At 45.4% G+C, this 18478-nt stretch overlaps 1 protein-coding gene across 1 annotated transcript in view; it reads right to left on the bottom strand.

Moving 5' to 3' along the window:
• The window catches only part of DHX34 (DExH-box helicase 34), a 1224470-nt gene that overhangs the window by 1021022 nt on the left and 184970 nt on the right, over positions 1 to 18478 (bottom strand). The window contains exon 3 of the mRNA XM_069644554.1: positions 6612 to 6923. Coding sequence (XP_069500655.1) covers positions 6612 to 6923 — 312 coding nt within the window. The remainder of the gene's footprint in view (positions 1 to 6611; positions 6924 to 18478) is intronic.

The raw sequence follows: 18478 nt of genomic DNA, 5'->3' as shown, positions 1-18478 counted from the left end.
GTTGGAAGGTCCATGAAGCTCAGTCACTGGGAGTGGACCCTTATAAGTCTTTGAGGAGGGAGGCAGGCTGGTGCAACATGCCTTAGACAATGGTAGAAGCCCTGTTAGCCTTTCTGTCGAGAGTGGACATGCGGGAGGTGAGGAAATTGCTGGCTTCAGGAAAGGTTTATGTTCAGCCATTAGAGAAGGTGGCGACTGAGGTAGAGGTTCAGATTTTCTTCTGTCATTCATCTGGGAAAAGGCTTGTGGTTGAAAGTGACTAAGGTTTGGACTGCACATGTTCTACGCCTTGGAGACCTGAAAGTCCAATGGGTTGTACAAGGCTGGTACTCCTGGTGACAGTCGTGTAGCCACTTTGTTGCACGTGGGATACAACAGCAGGGACGTTTGGCATACTGATAGGAGTGATAGACGCAGTACTTGGTATTTCAGGCACACTCGCAGAAGGAGCAATAACAGACACATTTTGAACTGCAGCAGTCATTCCCTTCCTTTGGCTACTAGCACCCAACTGGTGCTTCTTGGCGGAATTCTGTTGCACAAGTCCTGTAGGTAATACGCCGGTCTGCACCACCCCCTGTGCACACCCAGGTGAGTGGTTCTGACTCATTACTTGGTCCAGCTTGATGACTCTGAAGCGGGAGCTGGCAAAAGTCTCAAACTCTGATGCTGCATTTTTAGGAGGCTCTGATGCTAAAGTGAAGCAGTTGGGAGAATCGTCTTGTGGAAAAGGCAGGCATTCTGGTGCTCCTCCTGAAGCAAAAGAAAGGCAGGCTAGACGTTCATCGACAGTAAATGGTTGGGATTCAGGAGGAATCGCTGGAGCAGAAGAAAATACAGCAGGATCTGATGGTGTAGACAGGTATACCTCTGATATTGGCAGCGAGGCTAAGCAGGATACAGGCGTCTCATGAACTGAAGGCAAATACTCAGTATACTCCTGGACTGAAGACATGCACTTATGATGGACTACCGGAGGCTCTATAGCTGAAGGATGATCTGCAGGATGAGTCACTGTAGCTGAAGACAGGCAGGCCAGAGGAAACCTTGAGGCTGAAGGCATGCAAGCTGGAGCAATCTCGGTTGCTGGATACAAACATGTCCAGGTCTTTGGGACTGGCTCTTGAATCAATGGCAGACATGGCAGCGGTTCATTGGGTGAAGACACGTGTGCCAAAGATGACTGCAGGGCTGTGGGTTGGATCATAGAAGAGTCAATGGTTGTAGGAGGACAGACAGAAGTCTCAGAAGTTGACAGACACATTGGTGGCTCAGGAATGGAGGGCACCTTTAGGGCAGTAGACTCCTTGGCACCAGTAACCAAAGACTGAGCTGTACCCTTGCAGTCCTTTTCTTTAGTGGGTGACACAGAGTCTTTTTCTTTGTAGAAGTCAAAATCAACCAGTGGAATTACCATAGTAAAGTCTCTGTTAATCAGGATTTCGTCAATTGTCCATTCCTCTGTCTTAGCTTCTGAAAGAGGCAGATTTACAATCAACAGTTCAGGAATCGCCTGCCGGTTTTTTGGTTCTGTATACTGTGGAATGAGACCATCAGAAGATGAAATCTGTACTGTTTCTGACTGTTCGTATTGATCAGAATTGGCAGAAGGAAGAGTGAACCCAGAGGTAACATCGTTTTCCACATCAGCTTGAACATCTACTTCAGTCTCAGCAGCTGTATCAAGAGCAGGGCCTAAGCCTACTGTAGTGACTGAATCTGTGTATGCCACCATTGTGGATTGTGTTTGGAAATCAGAAGCTTGCATGTGTGCTAGCTCAGAATTATGACAAACTGCTACACAGGAAATTTTAGGTAAAGGAGTGGCTTGTAAATCTTCAGCTAACTGCAATCCCTGACAAACAGCAGAACCATTGTTAGAAACTGTGCCCAGATTAAGCGCTGTGCTAGAAGAAAGACTTTCACTCCCAATAGATCTAACATATTGACAAATATCATGGTTTACCAAAGTCTCTGCACTCAGGGGCTGAACAGTGTTCACTTCATCAACATCAACGGATAAAGTCTGAGGTGTATTCAGTAAAGAGTGCAAGGTTTTATTCTCCTCTTGTAAAGAAATGAATTCTTGTATTAACTCCTCAAGCTTAGCTCTTAGCATGCCCTGCATTAACTGTACATCACTATCAGTAGGCACAGGGGGAGGCATAGTGGCATCAGGGCTGGATCCTGCACTAGCAATCTGGATGTGCACCGATTGTGCATTGTCCTCTACTGCTTTCAGGTTCTGAGATTTATACTTTCTCTTACTAACTTGGTCTGTGTTTCCCTTAAGCAAACTATTGACATTAGACCTCTTGGCATTAGGGACTACAGTATGTACTTGTGCAAAGGAGTATGCTTTAGACTGAGGGTAGAAAACAGAAGTTATGCAAGGAACCCCTCCATTCTTTATGTTTGTACCATGAAACTGTTCTATCTGAGGTGAAACACAACTGGAATCATGGGGTTCAACAACAGAGGTACTCTTGTATAATAAGTCTAACAGTGTGTTGTTTTCTGCGGCTAAGGCTTGCGCTGACATAGAATCTGGATCAAAACAAAATATAGAACTAGGATCAGGCAATGTAGGATGTGCCATCCTATGGGAAAAATACTTTGCACGTAAATGCCCATTCGTGACAAGGAGTTCATTTAAGTCAGGTCTAGTGATTTGATTGTCACCGGTAAATGTAGGGGAAGCTTTCTGTACAAACATGTTAGAGGCCTTGCTGCCTTTCTTTCTTAAACTTGCCATATTCAATGGGAATTTTGGGCTGGTCATTCTGTCAGGATTAGTCAGGCGAGCACAAAGGCAGCGAATATGGCAAGGGAAATGTGCACTAAATCACACAGTGAATAGCTTAGAATTAAACTACGTGCACCCAGGAACAACAACTCATGTATGCTAGAACCCAGGAGTGCAAATAGAGTGTGACAACAAAACCAATATATGAAAAGGGATGTGGGTTAAGCACCTGACCGCGAGGAAAGTCGGCAAGCGCCTTACCCCCAATTGCTGTTACAGGTACTGACAGCGCTAAACCCACGTGGAGGGCAAGCAATGACAGGATCTGTGAACTAACACTCTTGATGGTATTAAATAAGGGAACTAAAGAACAGTACTCACGAGGACGAGATAAACCTCTTGAATGTCAGCTAGCCCACGAATCCTGTTGATGAAACTGGGACCCAGAAAGGCTATAGCAGCAATGGGAGGAAAACTAAATACCTAAGTTGGAATAGTGATTACAAATTAGTGAGGAAAACATAAGCATTCACACAGGAGCTAGCTACAACCGCACACCACACCGAATAATCAAATGGGAAATAAATGCAGAAGTGCAATGGAAAACATGGAATGGATCCCAATAGAAAGTAAGGATCAGGATCAGGGAAAAACGAAATAACCAATGCAAACTTCCCCCTCCCCCTCCAAGGAAAGGACAGGAAGCTAATCTAAGAGGAAGGCTAAGGCATACGGGTTTACAGCAGCAAAGGACAGAGTCAAAGAAATATAGAACACAGACAAACTGGGCTGCATCTAAAAGGGGAAAGCACTGAGAAATGCTGCCTGCAAACAGAGGAAGACAAAAAGGGAATCAAGGGAGCAGAAATCAATTAGCGCATGAATCCAAAATCCAGGGCGGAGGAACAAGAAAACAGGAACTAGGTACAAAAGCTAAGATCAAGGAAAAAAGGGACTAGTCACAACAGGAAACACTGCAACGATGACCAGTGCTGGACTGAAGTAAGACTGAGGCTTTTAAAGCTGCTTAACGAGCACACGCCTCAGGTGTGCTGATTGCTGCACCTGCAGCCACAGGTGTTGCCTATCCTCCACCCAACCTTGTCCTGCAAGGGTGGAGGTGAAGCAGTGGGCCAGGCATTCTGGGAAGCATAGTCATTTGGTTAAAGAAGCATGCTGGCTGCCAAAAACCTGGAATGGATCCGGAAGGGAAGTAGCTTGGAAAATAGGGATTTAGCGCTCACAATTCATCACAGCACTGTAGCATAAGATTCGGAGGAAAAGTCCAGTAGGGAATAAACCCCAAATCATGCCCCCAAGTGGTGGGAACGGGAGCGAAGGGAGCGAGTCGTGACAAATACTGCATGAGCAAAACTATTGTTGATTCTGCACAAATATACTAGAGAAAGAGACCCTACAACATATTATTGTGGAGTGTCCCATGCTAAATCTGAAACGACAAATTTAAAAAAAAATGTATTTGTCATATATTGTCCATTAGACCACACCCAGAGAGTTAGACTATAAAGATGAGTGGATGATTTACCCAAAATTAAATGGTTTGTAAGGGTTCTGAGTACCATTTGAAGAATATGTTGTGATAGAAGCTCTAACATCTTAAATTTCACATATATATCCTTTATTTTGATGTCCAAAACAATTCTATTGGCTTTGTGTTATGCCAAATTTTATTGAGGTTTTATAATGGTTACATCAAAATTGGAATGAGTTACAAAATGTTATAAGTTGTTTTAAGTTGTGAATAATTGATTTAATATAACTGATTTTTGATTGATATTTGAAAGGTTGATTTTATAAACCAACCAAATAAAAAAAATTTTTTAACACCGATTCATTTTATTTTGTTTATGTATAACTGACTATGCGTTTATTTGTCTCCATGTATATTATGTGTGAACAAAGGGCCTATAATGCACCATTTACGTTATAACTATAACCAATGTTGTAGGTGTCATTTTTGCCTACCTGAGTCCAATGACTAATTTTGCTGGGCTACGGGGAGCATACATATGAGCTCTCCCCGCTTGGCCGAGATAAAGCAAAACAGTCACACATGTCACAACGAGACCTAGTAGCAATTGCTGGAAGATCACCTGCAGTTCAGAGGCACAACAGCAAGGCATTTTGGGTATGCAAATTAGACCAAATAAAAGCCTTCTGCTTCAGGAAAGTGCCTGCGTCTTAAAGGGCATTGTACATCATACATAGCTTTATCAACCCAAGAAAGACATTTCTCAAGGTATGTGATGTCTGACAGCAGCCTTTGCTGTTGATATCCAAATGCAGACTGTGCAAACAGTTATTCAAGATGAAACTCCGGATATATCCAGAAACAACATTTACGCTTGTGTAAACAGGGTATATGGAAAGAAATGCTGCGCCTAGGGCGACATTTTAAAGTTTGTTAAAGTGGCTGACAACAAGAAAAGGAGTAGCCAATAAAATGTTGACTGAGCTTAAAGGTCGCGACCACGCTCTGAATAATCTGGCTGTGCAGGGATATGATGGAGCAAGCAATATGAGTGACCATTTTTATGGTGCTCTGGCTGAAATCAGACACCACTATCCAATTACCGTCTACATTCATTGTGCAGCTCATTGCCTGAATTTAACAACGAAAGTAAGGTTGCAGAAATATGGACCACTGTTTAGAAGACGACCATCTAGTAATTGGTTCTTCTGGAGGTAGAAACAAGTACAGACTTACTATTAAAGGCGAACACATTCTTGCTGAGCTTCGACAGCATTTTTCCAATTATCGGAACAGTGTATGCACACCTTCTGCATTGACACCTAAAATTGTTAATACAATTCAATACTTCACTGACTTAATGTCATGTATTAAACTTTCTGGAACACTTCTTACACAAAAATAACAGATGAAATTCAAGAGTAATATGAGATGTGGGTGAACTCCTGAAGAGGAAATAAAGATGCTGAATTGCCATCAATGCCACTGAAGCTTTTTCATCCTGACCTTGCCAATGTGTCCAAATATTCTGGCAGTCACTTAAAATATTACTAAACATCCCAGGTTCAACAGCTGGTGGACAAAGACCAGGACATTTATTAAGCTCTACCTCATGTCAACGAAGACTGGCAATTGGATAACTGGGCTTGCTTTATAGCCTACTAGACTTTACTGAAGACACTGCAAAGTTAATTGAGAATGATGATTGTTTACGTTTTGCAGGCATGCAATTTGAAGATGGCATGATTATTTGCCAAGCGTTTGCTGTAACCCATCTGATAATGGATACATAGCAACAGTGACTGAAATAAAGCACCACTTGCTGAGATACTATATTTCCAGAAAGTGAAGTTAATATCAAAGGTTTCTTGTGCTTTTTCAATCATATGCTCGATCTTATTTCTCTTTTGGAGCCCAATATTCAGACAATGTTGGCAAATGTATACATCTCGAATGGCACAGGGGTCTTTTTGGAATCCTGCATCTAACCACTGGTACCAATGCTCGCAGTATATCTGCAGGTACGACACACAGTGCAGGAGCATATATGCCTATCGAAATTCCTCTGCCTCAAGAGCACACAAACTGTAGCACTTTCATCAACATATGGTTTTCAGGTAATGTTACTATACTTTGGTAACGTGCAGACTCACTACCGTAGCGTTGCACTCTGATACAATAAGAATACAACCCAACAGTCCTGGGGAGCAGGAATAGGAATGGGGTGGTTTTATTCCGCCTATGCAATTAATGAATGCATTCCCTTTAATATTCTGACATACAGACTAGTCAAATTATATATTTTAACGAATAAAACACAGTTTATCAAAGAGCGATCGTGCAAATCATGACTCCCTATTCTTGGTGTCTCACCTGGATAGGAAAGAGCCGTCCTGGAACCTGAACAACCGGTGCACAGTCGAAGTACTCCGAGAAAAGCTTGATGTTGATGGTGGCAGACATGAGGATAATTTTCATGTCACGGCGAAGGGAGAGGAGCTGCTTTAACACTCCCAGCAGGAAGTCGCTGTGCAGGTGTCGCTCGTGGACCTCGTCTACTATGAGGACTTGGTACTGTGTCAGCTCCGTCTCATGCTGAATCTGGCGGAGCAGTAGGCCTTCGGTCAAAAACACGATCTTCGTCGCCGTGGAACGAGTGCTTTCAAAACGAATCTGGTATCCCACCTAAACAGCAGACAGTAGATCACGTTAAGGAAACTAAAGCACACGTACTTGAATACGTTATTCCTATAGTGCGAGAGAGTTATTAACTTGTAATAGAAAGGAGACCTAGAGGGCCTGGACCCTGGATGGTTAATAAACTGATTATCATTTTTTGTTATCCAATATATTTATGCGTAACAGACTTAAACCTTAACATTGCCTATGTTACAGCCAACACGAATGCTTTAGCAGTGCTTGTTTTGTGGACGGGCAAAAGCACTAAGGAATTCGCAGCTAATATTTTAATCTAAACCCTTCACAGCATGAGCATTAATGGCTAGGCCGCCATGATTCCACAATGTTAAGCTATCTCGTAAGTGGCATATTTAAAATCAACCAAATTGCTTTATTTGTGTCCATGTTCATGTTCATTCCAAAGCCTGCTACGAGACAAGCACGCAGACAAAGTATGACAGGGTGGACAAGGAAACCAAGGGCGGGGCCAAGCCTGGTCTGTTAGTGTGAGGCTAGAATGACATGGGCGAGGCACATGCAAACACAACATGGCCAATGTAATTCGCGACAGTATAACCCACTCCTGTGTTTGCATCCTGAGGCATGTAGCTGTGAAGTCCTAAGATTTACAGTAAAAAAATATAGAGGAACAAGTCCAAAATCGATGCATGTCTGCTCACGACCAGGGGCAGCAGTAAACGATACAAGAAAAGAAGGCATATGGCCATAGAAGACGCATACAAATAGAATTCCCCACTGGTGACAAACTACAGTGAACGACGCATGGTGACTGTAAAGGCAATTGTGTACATTTACAAACGTCTTTCCGTGTGCAGTTTAAAGTCTGAGGGACAATTTTATAGACTAAAGGAAATACAATATGGCAACTGACAAATGAAGCAAGGGAGAGGAGGACGAGACAGGGAGAAAGTCAGAGGGAGCGCGCAAGAGAGGGGCTATGACCGAGAAAGCAAGTACAACCAAGCAAACACACCTGAAATACACTTTAATCTGTAGAAAGCATCGGTGTTCTCGTTGCTTCTTTCGCTAGATTCTTATAAATCCACCAGATGGCAGCAAAGCATCACAAACGCAAAAGTGACGATCGTAAAAAGAAATATGAAGGATACTAAACCCACCTTAAAGCTAGCCGTGAAAGGGGATTTTGGGTGTAGCACTGCGTGAGGAACTCTCATTACATTACTTATAGGTATTGAAGACTGTATGATGTCATCATTGAGCAAGAAAACATATATTGACATCACTGCTTCCGTTTTTTTCACAAAAGCAGTATGTGGGGTTTTAATAGCACAACTTAGCTAGTGTTGAGATAGAACTCCCAGGTAAACAGGAAGGCTACCAGGGGTTCGCGGACCCCGAACTCATGGAAGGCTCAACTCCTTCCCACTCATATAAGGAATACAGGCCCAGACTAACAGCAAGTTCAACTGCGGTGTATTACATCCAAAACCAACAGGGATCAGTACATGGACAAAGAAAATCCAGGGACATCTCAGTGAGCTCTGGCTCACAGGCCAGTTTTGTTAGACTCTTATGTCACAAGAATGTCACAACCTGGGCCCCTCTCCAGAAAACCTATCAAGCGAGTGGATTGGGCATTGAGTAGTAGTCCACATATAGCCGTCCTTATATCTGTTAGTTCACTGGCTCTCCCATGTCAGGTGCCTGGCCTGGATCATCCCTGAAAAATGCTACTTCTACAATGTTGCAGTGTGAGGGTCTGGTTGTTGGCTAGAGCTGTCGCCCCCCAGGCCTGAGACCCACATCGGTTCTCAGCTCAGAGTCGACATTTTCAAGGTAATAAGAACAACTATGTGTCTGCATTGAGAGTGCTCGTTCTCATCATGCAACACTAGCTTCTCCTGTAACGACTTTTCTGCAACTTCTGTCTGGCTGCATGAGACTGCTCCTCGTTCCCAGATGCTAGTTTTGTTTCATCATCAACTCGGCTAGGTCACGTGCTCAGAGACACGGGGCTTTTGGAGGCCTGAATTACTGAGATTTATTTGCATTTACTGGGCCGGTGTTACTTCAGTTCAGGGAATGGAATGTCATTCATATCCCGGTGGCCTTGGCAATAGGCTCTGTCCCACACGGTTGCTCTCCTGTTCACGCTGAAGACGGTTGTGGCCTACTGAGACGGTTGTGGCCTACTGTAATTTTCCTAAGACATGGCATGGCTTCTAACTTGTATGTGTTATTTTATAGTATCCATGGGTTAGTTGTTTTATGGCTCTGTCAGGTCCCTCAGGAGCTCCTGCAGCCCTATAGGTTAGTTTGCACGCCTGCATCTGCATCTGCAAGCCTGCTCAGGATCTCTTGCCTCTTGCGGTTTCTGCGTTGCTGCAGTCAAGCTAATGACAAAATATTAAACGTGCAGACAGGATGCATATGTATTCGTCCCCTAGCTTACAGAACTGTACGCATGTGTTCTTTATGTATTTGGGTGCGTGTGTGTCCCGATGTGCGGATGGCATGTGTGCTTCATGTTTAACGCTGCTATGTCATGGTGTCTCTAATGACAATGGTTCACAGCTTCTTGACGCTTTTAGTCAAGGCTGTCAAATGAAGTGTCCCCAATGGCATTCAGAGGCTCTTCATTCACTTCATTCACTCTGTGTAATGGTTGTACTGCTCCTGGGCTAAGTGGTGTCATGATCTCTGCTTCCAAAAGGTCAGGGTTTTCCCAACTCCCTTGGAAGCAGATCCATAACCCAGGTTCCAAGTGCCAACCAGTCCCAATTGGGACCTTTTGGACCCAGTCCTGGCGCCAGTGGCACCAGGCTCATAAATATGCCCAGTCCCAGCGCTGGAAGCGCCGGGCTCATAATGCTTGGGTGGACTTACCTTCAGCAGACGATGCTGCTTACTTGCCTGCCAGTTGAGCCTCTGATCCTCTTCTGTTTGGAACTACTTTTCCTGTTGGGTGGGGCTGGAGCCACTCCCTAGATTCAGAACACTGGAACTCTTCTGGAAGGCAGGAACTCTTTTCTTACCAGGAACTCTTTTCTTACTTAGGCGTGGCTGTGGAAGGAGACACCTAAGCACTACAGGAGGCTATTTAAACCACACCCGGTGGATGAATCTTGCTTTGCGTTATTCTGCAACCTCTGCAGCAGAACGCTCATCGTGTCTTCTGCATCCGGTCCTGGGCCTAAGGAAAAAGGCTTACCATCCTGAATCCAGTCTTCAGCAACACCTATAAAGACAAGAAAGAACAGGTTAGCATTCCGGCATCTGAAAGGCAAAGGCTTACCATCCTGAATCCAGTCTTCAGCAACACCTATAAAGACAAGAAAGAACAGGTTAGCATTCCGGCATCTGAAAGGCAAAATCTTACCAACTCTTCGCACGCTCCGGAGGCCTTCGGCGCTGCATCCCGCATCTGAAAGACAAAACAAGGTGCGTTTAAAGACATTGGGGAACTTTAATACTCACGTGCCATTACTCCTTTCCACATCTAATCCAGTGGGTATTCCGGCACCCTGCAGCCGCTCCGAACTCGTACCTGCAAAATAAAAAGACAGTTAGAGCGCATCGTGAAGCAGGCAACAAGCGCTTACTTACGTGCTTCCAGGCGCTTCTATTCATCACACAGGCTCCATCTTCAACTCACTTCAGCCTGTCATCCGCCATCGCCGGAACCCTGCAAAACAAGAGACATCATTACTAAAGACTTTAAAGACATTTGAATGACTCGAAACTTACCGTTCGTGCAGTAAACGACGGACAGCAGTCCTCTGAAGTCAAGAGGCCTGCGCTACCTATCCAGTGAAGAAACTGGTTACAGCACCCTGCCCCGAGGCAGATGGAGAGCTCGGCATTCACTTACCTAAGGTGAGAGCGTTAACCTTTGGGGGTCTACAGGAGAGGAGAAGAGGAAAGAGATAGGGACACCCCAATAACCCCAGTTCATTAACCCCATATTTTCTATCTGCAGACATCTTACTCTACACGTCAGGCATACAGTGCACAGAGGTCCAGCCCAAAGAGCCAACCGGGTGCTACACATCACCTTTGAAGATACGGTAGTCGCCCAGTCAAGACCGGCGCCTCTGCGAGAATCAGGTGAGCGTTACAGAACGCAAAGCCTACCGCAAAACTCTCGCCCAGGCGCTATGGAAATCTCGGATACTGACCCCCTAGCCCGGTTACTTGGGGAATTAAGGGCAGAAGTGCATGCAGTTCGTCAGGAAACGAATGCTCTAAGAAGGGAACTAATTATTTCCAAGGAGAGAACAGACAATCTTGCTAGACAAGTGCTACAGTCACAAGCCGGACAGACCCCGTTACCCGCATCAGGGGCAAATCTTCCTTCAACATCCTCTATGAATCCAGTGCAGATCAACCTACCTGGGAATGTACCTCTGGCTCCGCCCGAACGATTTTCTGGTGACCCAAAGAGGTTTGCAGTATTTATCAATCAGTGCCGGTTGCACTTCTTATGCCGGCCAGCAGCCTTTCCAACTGATCAAGCAAAAGTAGCTTTTGTACTTTCGTACCTTAGTGGCAATGCGGCAGACTGGTCGATCCCTCTAGTTAATCAAGATGATCCGGTTCTCCATGATTTTCAAGCCTTTCAGCTTAGTATGGAAAAACTGTTCGCAAGACATTCACAGGGGCAGGCCTTGGACAATGAGCTTCTTTCGTTGCGACAGGGTAATCAAGACCTTTTGGCTTATATTGCATCTTTCAATAGACTAATAGTGGAAACTCAATGGCCTGAGGACAAAAGGATTACGCTGTTTTATAGAGGTCTACGTGGAGAGCTCAAAGACGTTTTAGCCCAAGTAGTGAATCCCCCACAAGACTGTTCGGATTATATAGACTTGGTCGTTCAAATAGATCACAGGCTGCAGAACAGGAAGGCCGATCGTTCCAAGTTTGATGCTCGAGTATTTTCCAAACCGCCAACTCCTTCCAAAGGAGTAGACTCCGGGGAACCCATGCAAATAGGGGGTCTGAAAGGTCCTCTAACACAAAGGGAGCGGGAAAGGAGGAAACAGTTGCAATTATGCCTATATTGCGGAAACTCAGGGCACTTTCTTCGAGACTGTCCGGTGAAACCTGCCAAGAAGGCAGTAGGAGCTGCAGTTACCAAAGTTACAAACTCTGAGCAGGGAAACGACCTCGCCCGACAAGAATAGAGGTCCTCTTGCCGAGCGTGAAAACCAGTTCCGTGACCTCGCATTTCGTGATACCTATGGTCCTCATTAGCCCTGATAATCCGGATCGATTACATGCAATTGAAGCTTACGTCGACAGCGGTGCCATCGGCAATTATGTGGATCATGAAATGGTTTTGAGGATGAATCTAACTCTTTGTCCCAAGGCTGTAAAGGACGTCATTACTATGGTGGATGGTACGGAGATAGCCTCCGGGCCAGTAACGCATACCACTCAAGAGGTGACGCTAGTAAGTCAAGATGGACACCATGAGAAGATCGTGTTCGATGTGATCAAGGCCCCTCAGTTTCAGATTATTCTAGGAATACCTTGGTTAGAGAAACACAATCCTCTGATCGATTGGCGAGCAAGAACGGTCCAGTTTCCAGAATGTGTCTCTACTTGTCACCCTCCACCTGGTGTTGCACTGGCCGCAATTTCTTCAGAGACTCCCCAGTTACCTCCCGAATACCTAGAATACCAAGATGTTTTCCGGAAGGATCAGGCTAACTCTCTACCTCCTCATAGGTCTTATGACTGCCAGATAGACCTGATACCTGGATCTACTCCTCCTTGTAGTAGAATTTATGCCCTCACCGAGCCTGAGAACCTTCACCTTCGACAATACCTGGATCAATACCTGGCAAATGGGTTTATTCGTCCTTCCAAGTCCCCTGCTTCTTCAGCTTTGTTCTTCGTTCCAAAAAAGGAAGGAGACCTTAGAACTTGTATCGATTATCGCTCCCTGAACCAGATCACCGTTAAGAATAGATATCCGTTACCTTTGATCCCTGAACTCCTGGACCAAGTCAGAAAAGCATGCATATATACAAAGCTGGATCTTAGAGGAGCTTACCACTTGGTACGAGTAAAAGAGGGCGATGAATGGAAGACGGCCTTCCGCACCAAGTATGGGCTATTTGAATATCAGGTCATGCCCTTCGGACTTTGCAATGCCCCGGCCGCCTTTCAATATTTTATGAACGATGTCCTCAGAGAGCTCATAGATGTATGTGTTGTTGTTTACATCGACGACATCCTCGTTTATTCTTCATCGGAATCTGAACATCGGAAACACGTGAAAATGGTCCTCGAAAGATTGCGTCAACACAAACTTTTCGCTAAGTTGGAAAAATGTGTTTTCAACGTGACTGAAGTTGAATTCTTGGGATTCATATTATCACCTGGCGGAGTGCGTATGGATTCAAAGAAGGTCGATGCAGTTCTCAAATGGCCATCACCATCCTCCGTAAAAGGTGTGCAAAGCATGTTAGGCTTCGCTAACTTTTACCGCAGGTTTATCCCCGAATTCTCTCGAATAGTCCAGCCCATCACTGCCTTGTTAAAGAAAAACAAACGTTTTGAATGGTCTACCGAGGCGGAACAAGCTTTCCAGGATTTGAAGACTAAATTTATCTCTGCACCAATCTTAAAACACCCTCGCCCCGAACTCCCCTACATCGTGGAAACTGATGCTTCAAGCCTTGCCATGGGGGCAGTTCTATCACAAAAGGACCCGGTAACCAATCAGTTGCATCCCGTGGCATTTTGGTCCCGCAAATTCTCGCCTCCTGAAATCAATTACACGATTACTGACAAGGAACTTCTGGCTATCAAGTCTGCCTTTAAGGCTTGGCAGCATTATCTGCTGGGGGCCCGACACACCGTTACTGTGATTACGGATCACCGAAACCTGCAATATTTGAAGACCGCAAAAGCCCAATCCTCTAGACAACTCCGTTGGGCATTATTCTTTGCCGAGTTTGACTTCATAATTACCTATCGACCTGGTACAAAGAACGGTAAAGCCGATGCCCTTTCTCGGATGGGAGTGGAAGAACACTTGGTCAACCCTAAACCTGTACCAATCATTCCCGGACAAAGAATTCTGGGTGTAATCGCCACAGAATCCATAGAGGAAGTTAAGGATAAAGCCAGGCAACTTGTAACTCCAGCAGACATACAGAATTGGCATCTGCAGGGAAAGGACTTTGCAGTAAAGGACAACTTATTGTATTTCCAAGAACGATTATACCTACCCAGCACAGATTTACAGAAAAAAGTAATCTCTTGTTATCACGACTCTTTAATGGAAGGTCATCCCGGTATAGCCAAGACCTCAGAAAAGATCAAGCGCTACTTCTGGTGGCCGTCTTGGAAAAAAGATATCAGAGACTTTATAATGTCCTGTGGAGTATGCGCCCAAAACAAGAGTCAAAAGGAAAGACCAGCAGGCCTCTTACGCCCTATTGACATCCCACCTCGCCCTTGGCATACGCTTTCTATGGACTTCATCACCGATCTACCTCCATGCTCCGGATACAATACGATTCTAGTAATCGTGGACTTATTCTCCAAGATGGCGCATTTCATTCCGCTCAAAGGCTTGCCAACAGCAGCAACTCTGGCCCGAGAATTTCTCGAAAACATCGTCCGACTGCACGGTTTTCCTTCGGTTCTAATTTCGGATCGAGGTAGTCAATTTATTTCTCATTTTTGGCGAAGTTGCTGTCGGTCGACTCAAATTGATGTGAGACTATCGACCAGTCACCACCCTCAGACCGACGGACAAACCGAGAGGACCAATCAAACTCTGGAACAGTATTTACGCTGCATGCTGCAACAAACTGAAAAAACTTGGAAAGATATCCTTTGGATAGCCGAGTATGCCTACAATAACTCTGTCCATTCGGGAACTGGGAAAACCCCGTTTTTTCTTTTGTACGGCAGTCACCCTCGAACCTCGGAGTTGGATCCCCTCCAAGATCTTGAAACACCAGCAGTAGACTACCTGCATTCTACAATCACCCAAGCCTTTAAGGAAGCTGTTTTTCACCTTCAAAGGGCTAAAGAACAATACAAGAAAGGAGCAGATCAACATCAGAAGGAAGCCCCTCACTATCAAGTAGGGGATCAAGTCTGGTTATCCACCAAATATCTATCTCTAAAAGGGCCACGCACATTCAACCCAAGATACCTTGGTCCCTATTCCATCACTACCATAGTAAACCCAGTAGCGGTCAAGTTGGACTTGCCCCCGCACATGAAGATACATCCGGTCTTCCATGTCTCTCTATTAAAACCCGTGCAACCTCAAACCAGACTAACCAAATCTCCAAAACCTATCCTAGTGGATGGAGAACTCGAGTTTGAAGTCAAAAGCATTCTGGACTCCAAGATCTCCAAATCTAAACTATTCTACCTAATTGACTGGAAAGGCTACGGCCCCCAAGAGAGATCCTGGGAACCTGCTGAATATGTCCACGCTCCTCGCCTAATCAAAAGATTTCACCGAACATTTCCTGACAAGCCAAAACCCCCGGAGAAGCCCGGTTTGGGAGGGGCTTTGAGGGGGGGTACTGTCATGATCTCTGCTTCCAAAAGGTCAGGGTTTTCCCAACTCCCTTGGAAGCAGATCCATAACCCAGGTTCCAAGTGCCAACCAGTCCCAATTGGGACCTTTTGGACCCAGTCCTGGCACCAGTGGCACCAGGCTCATAAATATGCCCAGTCCCAGCGCTGGAAGCGCCGGGCTCATAATGCTTGGGTGGACTTACCTTCAGCAGACCATGCTGCTTACTTGCCTGCCAGTTGAGCCTCTGATCCTCTTCTGTTTGGAACTACTTTTCCTGTTGGGTGGGGCTGGAGCCACTCCCTAGATTCAGAACACTGGAACTCTTCTGGAAGGCAGGAACTCTTTTCTTACCAGGAACTCTTTTCTTACTTAGGCGTGGCTGTGGAAGGAGACACCTAAGCACTACAGGAGGCTATTTAAACCACACCCGGTGGATGAATCTTGCTTTGCGTTATTCTGCAACCTCTGCAGCAGAACGCTCATCGTGTCTTCTGCATCCGGTCCTGGGCCTAAGGAAAAAGGCTTACCATCCTGAATCCAGTCTTCAGCAACACCTATAAAGACAAGAAAGAACAGGTTAGCATTCCGGCATCTGAAAGGCAAAGGCTTACCATCCTGAATCCAGTCTTCAGCAACACCTATAAAGACAAGAAAGAACAGGTTAGCATTCCGGCATCTGAAAGGCAAAGGCTTACCATCCTGAATCCAGTCTTCAGCAACACCTATAAAGACAAGAAAGAACAGGTTAGCATTCCGGCATCTGAAAGGCAAAATCTTACCAACTCTTCGCACGCTCCGGAGGCCTTCGGCGCTGCATCCCGCATCTGAAAGACAAAACAAGGTGCGTTTAAAGACATTGGGGAACTTTAATACTCACGTGCCATTACTCCTTTCCACATCTAATCCAGTGGGTATTCCGGCACCCTGCAGCCGCTCCGAACTCGTACCTGCAAAATAAAAAGACAGTTAGAGCGCATCGTGAAGCAGGCAACAAGCGCTTACTTACGTGCTTCCAGGCGCTTCTATTCATCACACAGGCTCCATCTTCAACTCACTTCAGCCTGTCATCCGCCATCGCCGGAACCCTGCAAAACAAGAGACATCATTACTAAAGACTTTAAAGACATTTGAATGACTCGAAACTTACCGTTCGTGCAGTAAACGACGGACAGCAGTCCTCTGAAGTCAAGAGGCCTGCGCTACCTATCCAGTGAAGAAACTGGTTACAGCACCCTGCCCCGAGGCAGATGGAGAGCTCGGCATTCACTTACCTAAGGTGAGAGCGTTAACCTTTGGGGGTCTACAGGAGAGGAGAAGAGGAAAGAGATAGGGACACCCCAATAACCCCAGTTCATTAACCCCATATTTTCTATCTGCAGACATCTTACTCTACACGTCAGGCATACAGTGCACAGAGGTCCAGCCCAAAGAGCCAACCGGGTGCTACACATCACCTTTGAAGATACGGTAGTCGCCCAGTCAAGACCGGCGCCTCTGCGAGAATCAGGTGAGCGTTACAGTGGTTGGCTGAGTGGGTGGCTCTTTCAGGTCCCTCAGGTGCTCCTGCAGCTCCATAGGTTAGTTTGCACATAAGCATCTGCAAACCTCCTCATGATCTCTTGCCTCTTGTGGTTTCTGCGTTGCTGCGGTCAAGCTAATGACAAGATAATAAACGTGCAGACAGGATGTATATGTATTCGTCCCCTAGCTTATAGAACTGTACGCATGTGTTCTTTATGTATTTGGGTGCGTGAGCGAGTCCCAATGTGCGGATAGCACATGTGCTTCATGTCTAACGCTATGTCATGGTGTCTCTAATGAAGTTGTAGCACAGCTTCTTGGCGCTTTTAGTCAAGGCTGTCAATTGAAGTGTCTTTAATGGCATCCAGAGCATCTTCATTCACTCTGGGTAATGGTTGTACTGCTCCTGGGCTATATGATTAGCTGAATGGTTACCTCTCGACGTATTTGTCTATTATAGGAGCACTGGGAATTGGTCTGAAATTGTATGGGTGATCATGGTTCCTGCGGTTCTTCTTCTGACTCATGTTTCTTATGGGATGGGAAGTAGGGTTAGGATGCGACCACCCCTCTTCACTAGGAAGCAACTTAACACTGTACGTCATGGAGGGTAACATATAGGATGGTGGGGGTGATCACAATATGTGTCATGGGATGCTCCTAACATAGGAAGATGTGATATGAGACCACAAGGACCTTAAGGTGGCACCTACGTATTGACTGAAGAGTAAGGCTCTAGTTCCTTCCTAAAGTGCAAGAGCATTTGTGTGGTCAATAGTGCAACCAGGATGGTTTTCCAGTATGCAGGGGAGTATCAAGAGAAAGCTGATGTCTTGTTTTGTTCCTTGCGTGCCAGTTTTATCTCAAGCCTAGCGATGGTCTGGCTCCTGGAGGAGTATGACCAACCTGAGCTACATAGCTTTGCAGCTAGGAAGGCAGGTATGTAAGCAGAGGTTACCTTATAGATAATACAGGCAGTAAAAGAGTATTCTGGCTGAGAGTCCAGTGCAACTCCATTAGGATGGGAGAAATGTAGCCAAATGTCTTCTTTCCTTTTACGGGTCATACTGTAATGTGTAAGGTTAACTGCTACATTTTGCAAATTTCCGTGACTATGCTCCAGAGAAAAATTGATGCTACAACTCCTATTCTAGCAACATGGGGAAACTATACTATTTATACGCTGAGCTCTTTTTTTTTCCTTGCCATAACCTGTGTCGAGGACAGAGTGAAAGCAAGTCAAGTGGTCATCTTACAATTGGGAGCAGGGTTGTCTTAAGATCTTGTATGGGCCCCTTCTGTCCAAATGAATGTCAATGGCTGCCCTCTAGTGGCCAGGTCAGTCTCATAGAATTGGCAGGAGCTGTGCAACCAAGGTCATTTGATGCTGCTTAATTTGTATATTCTGACCTAACAAGCATTGGCAAAGCCAACAGTTTGAGCTGTTCCCCCGATACTATCAGCGTCATGGCAGTGCCTGGTTTTTCAATAGTTTTGT

The sequence above is a fragment of the Ambystoma mexicanum genome, chromosome 2p (genome assembly GCF_040938575.1).
Source record: "Ambystoma mexicanum isolate Mex_15411 chromosome 2p, UKY_AmexF1_1, whole genome shotgun sequence".
Lineage (NCBI taxonomy): Eukaryota > Metazoa > Chordata > Amphibia > Caudata > Ambystomatidae > Ambystoma > Ambystoma mexicanum.
Note: the sequence above shows the minus strand (reverse complement) of the source record. Positions and strands in the feature narration are given on the sequence as shown.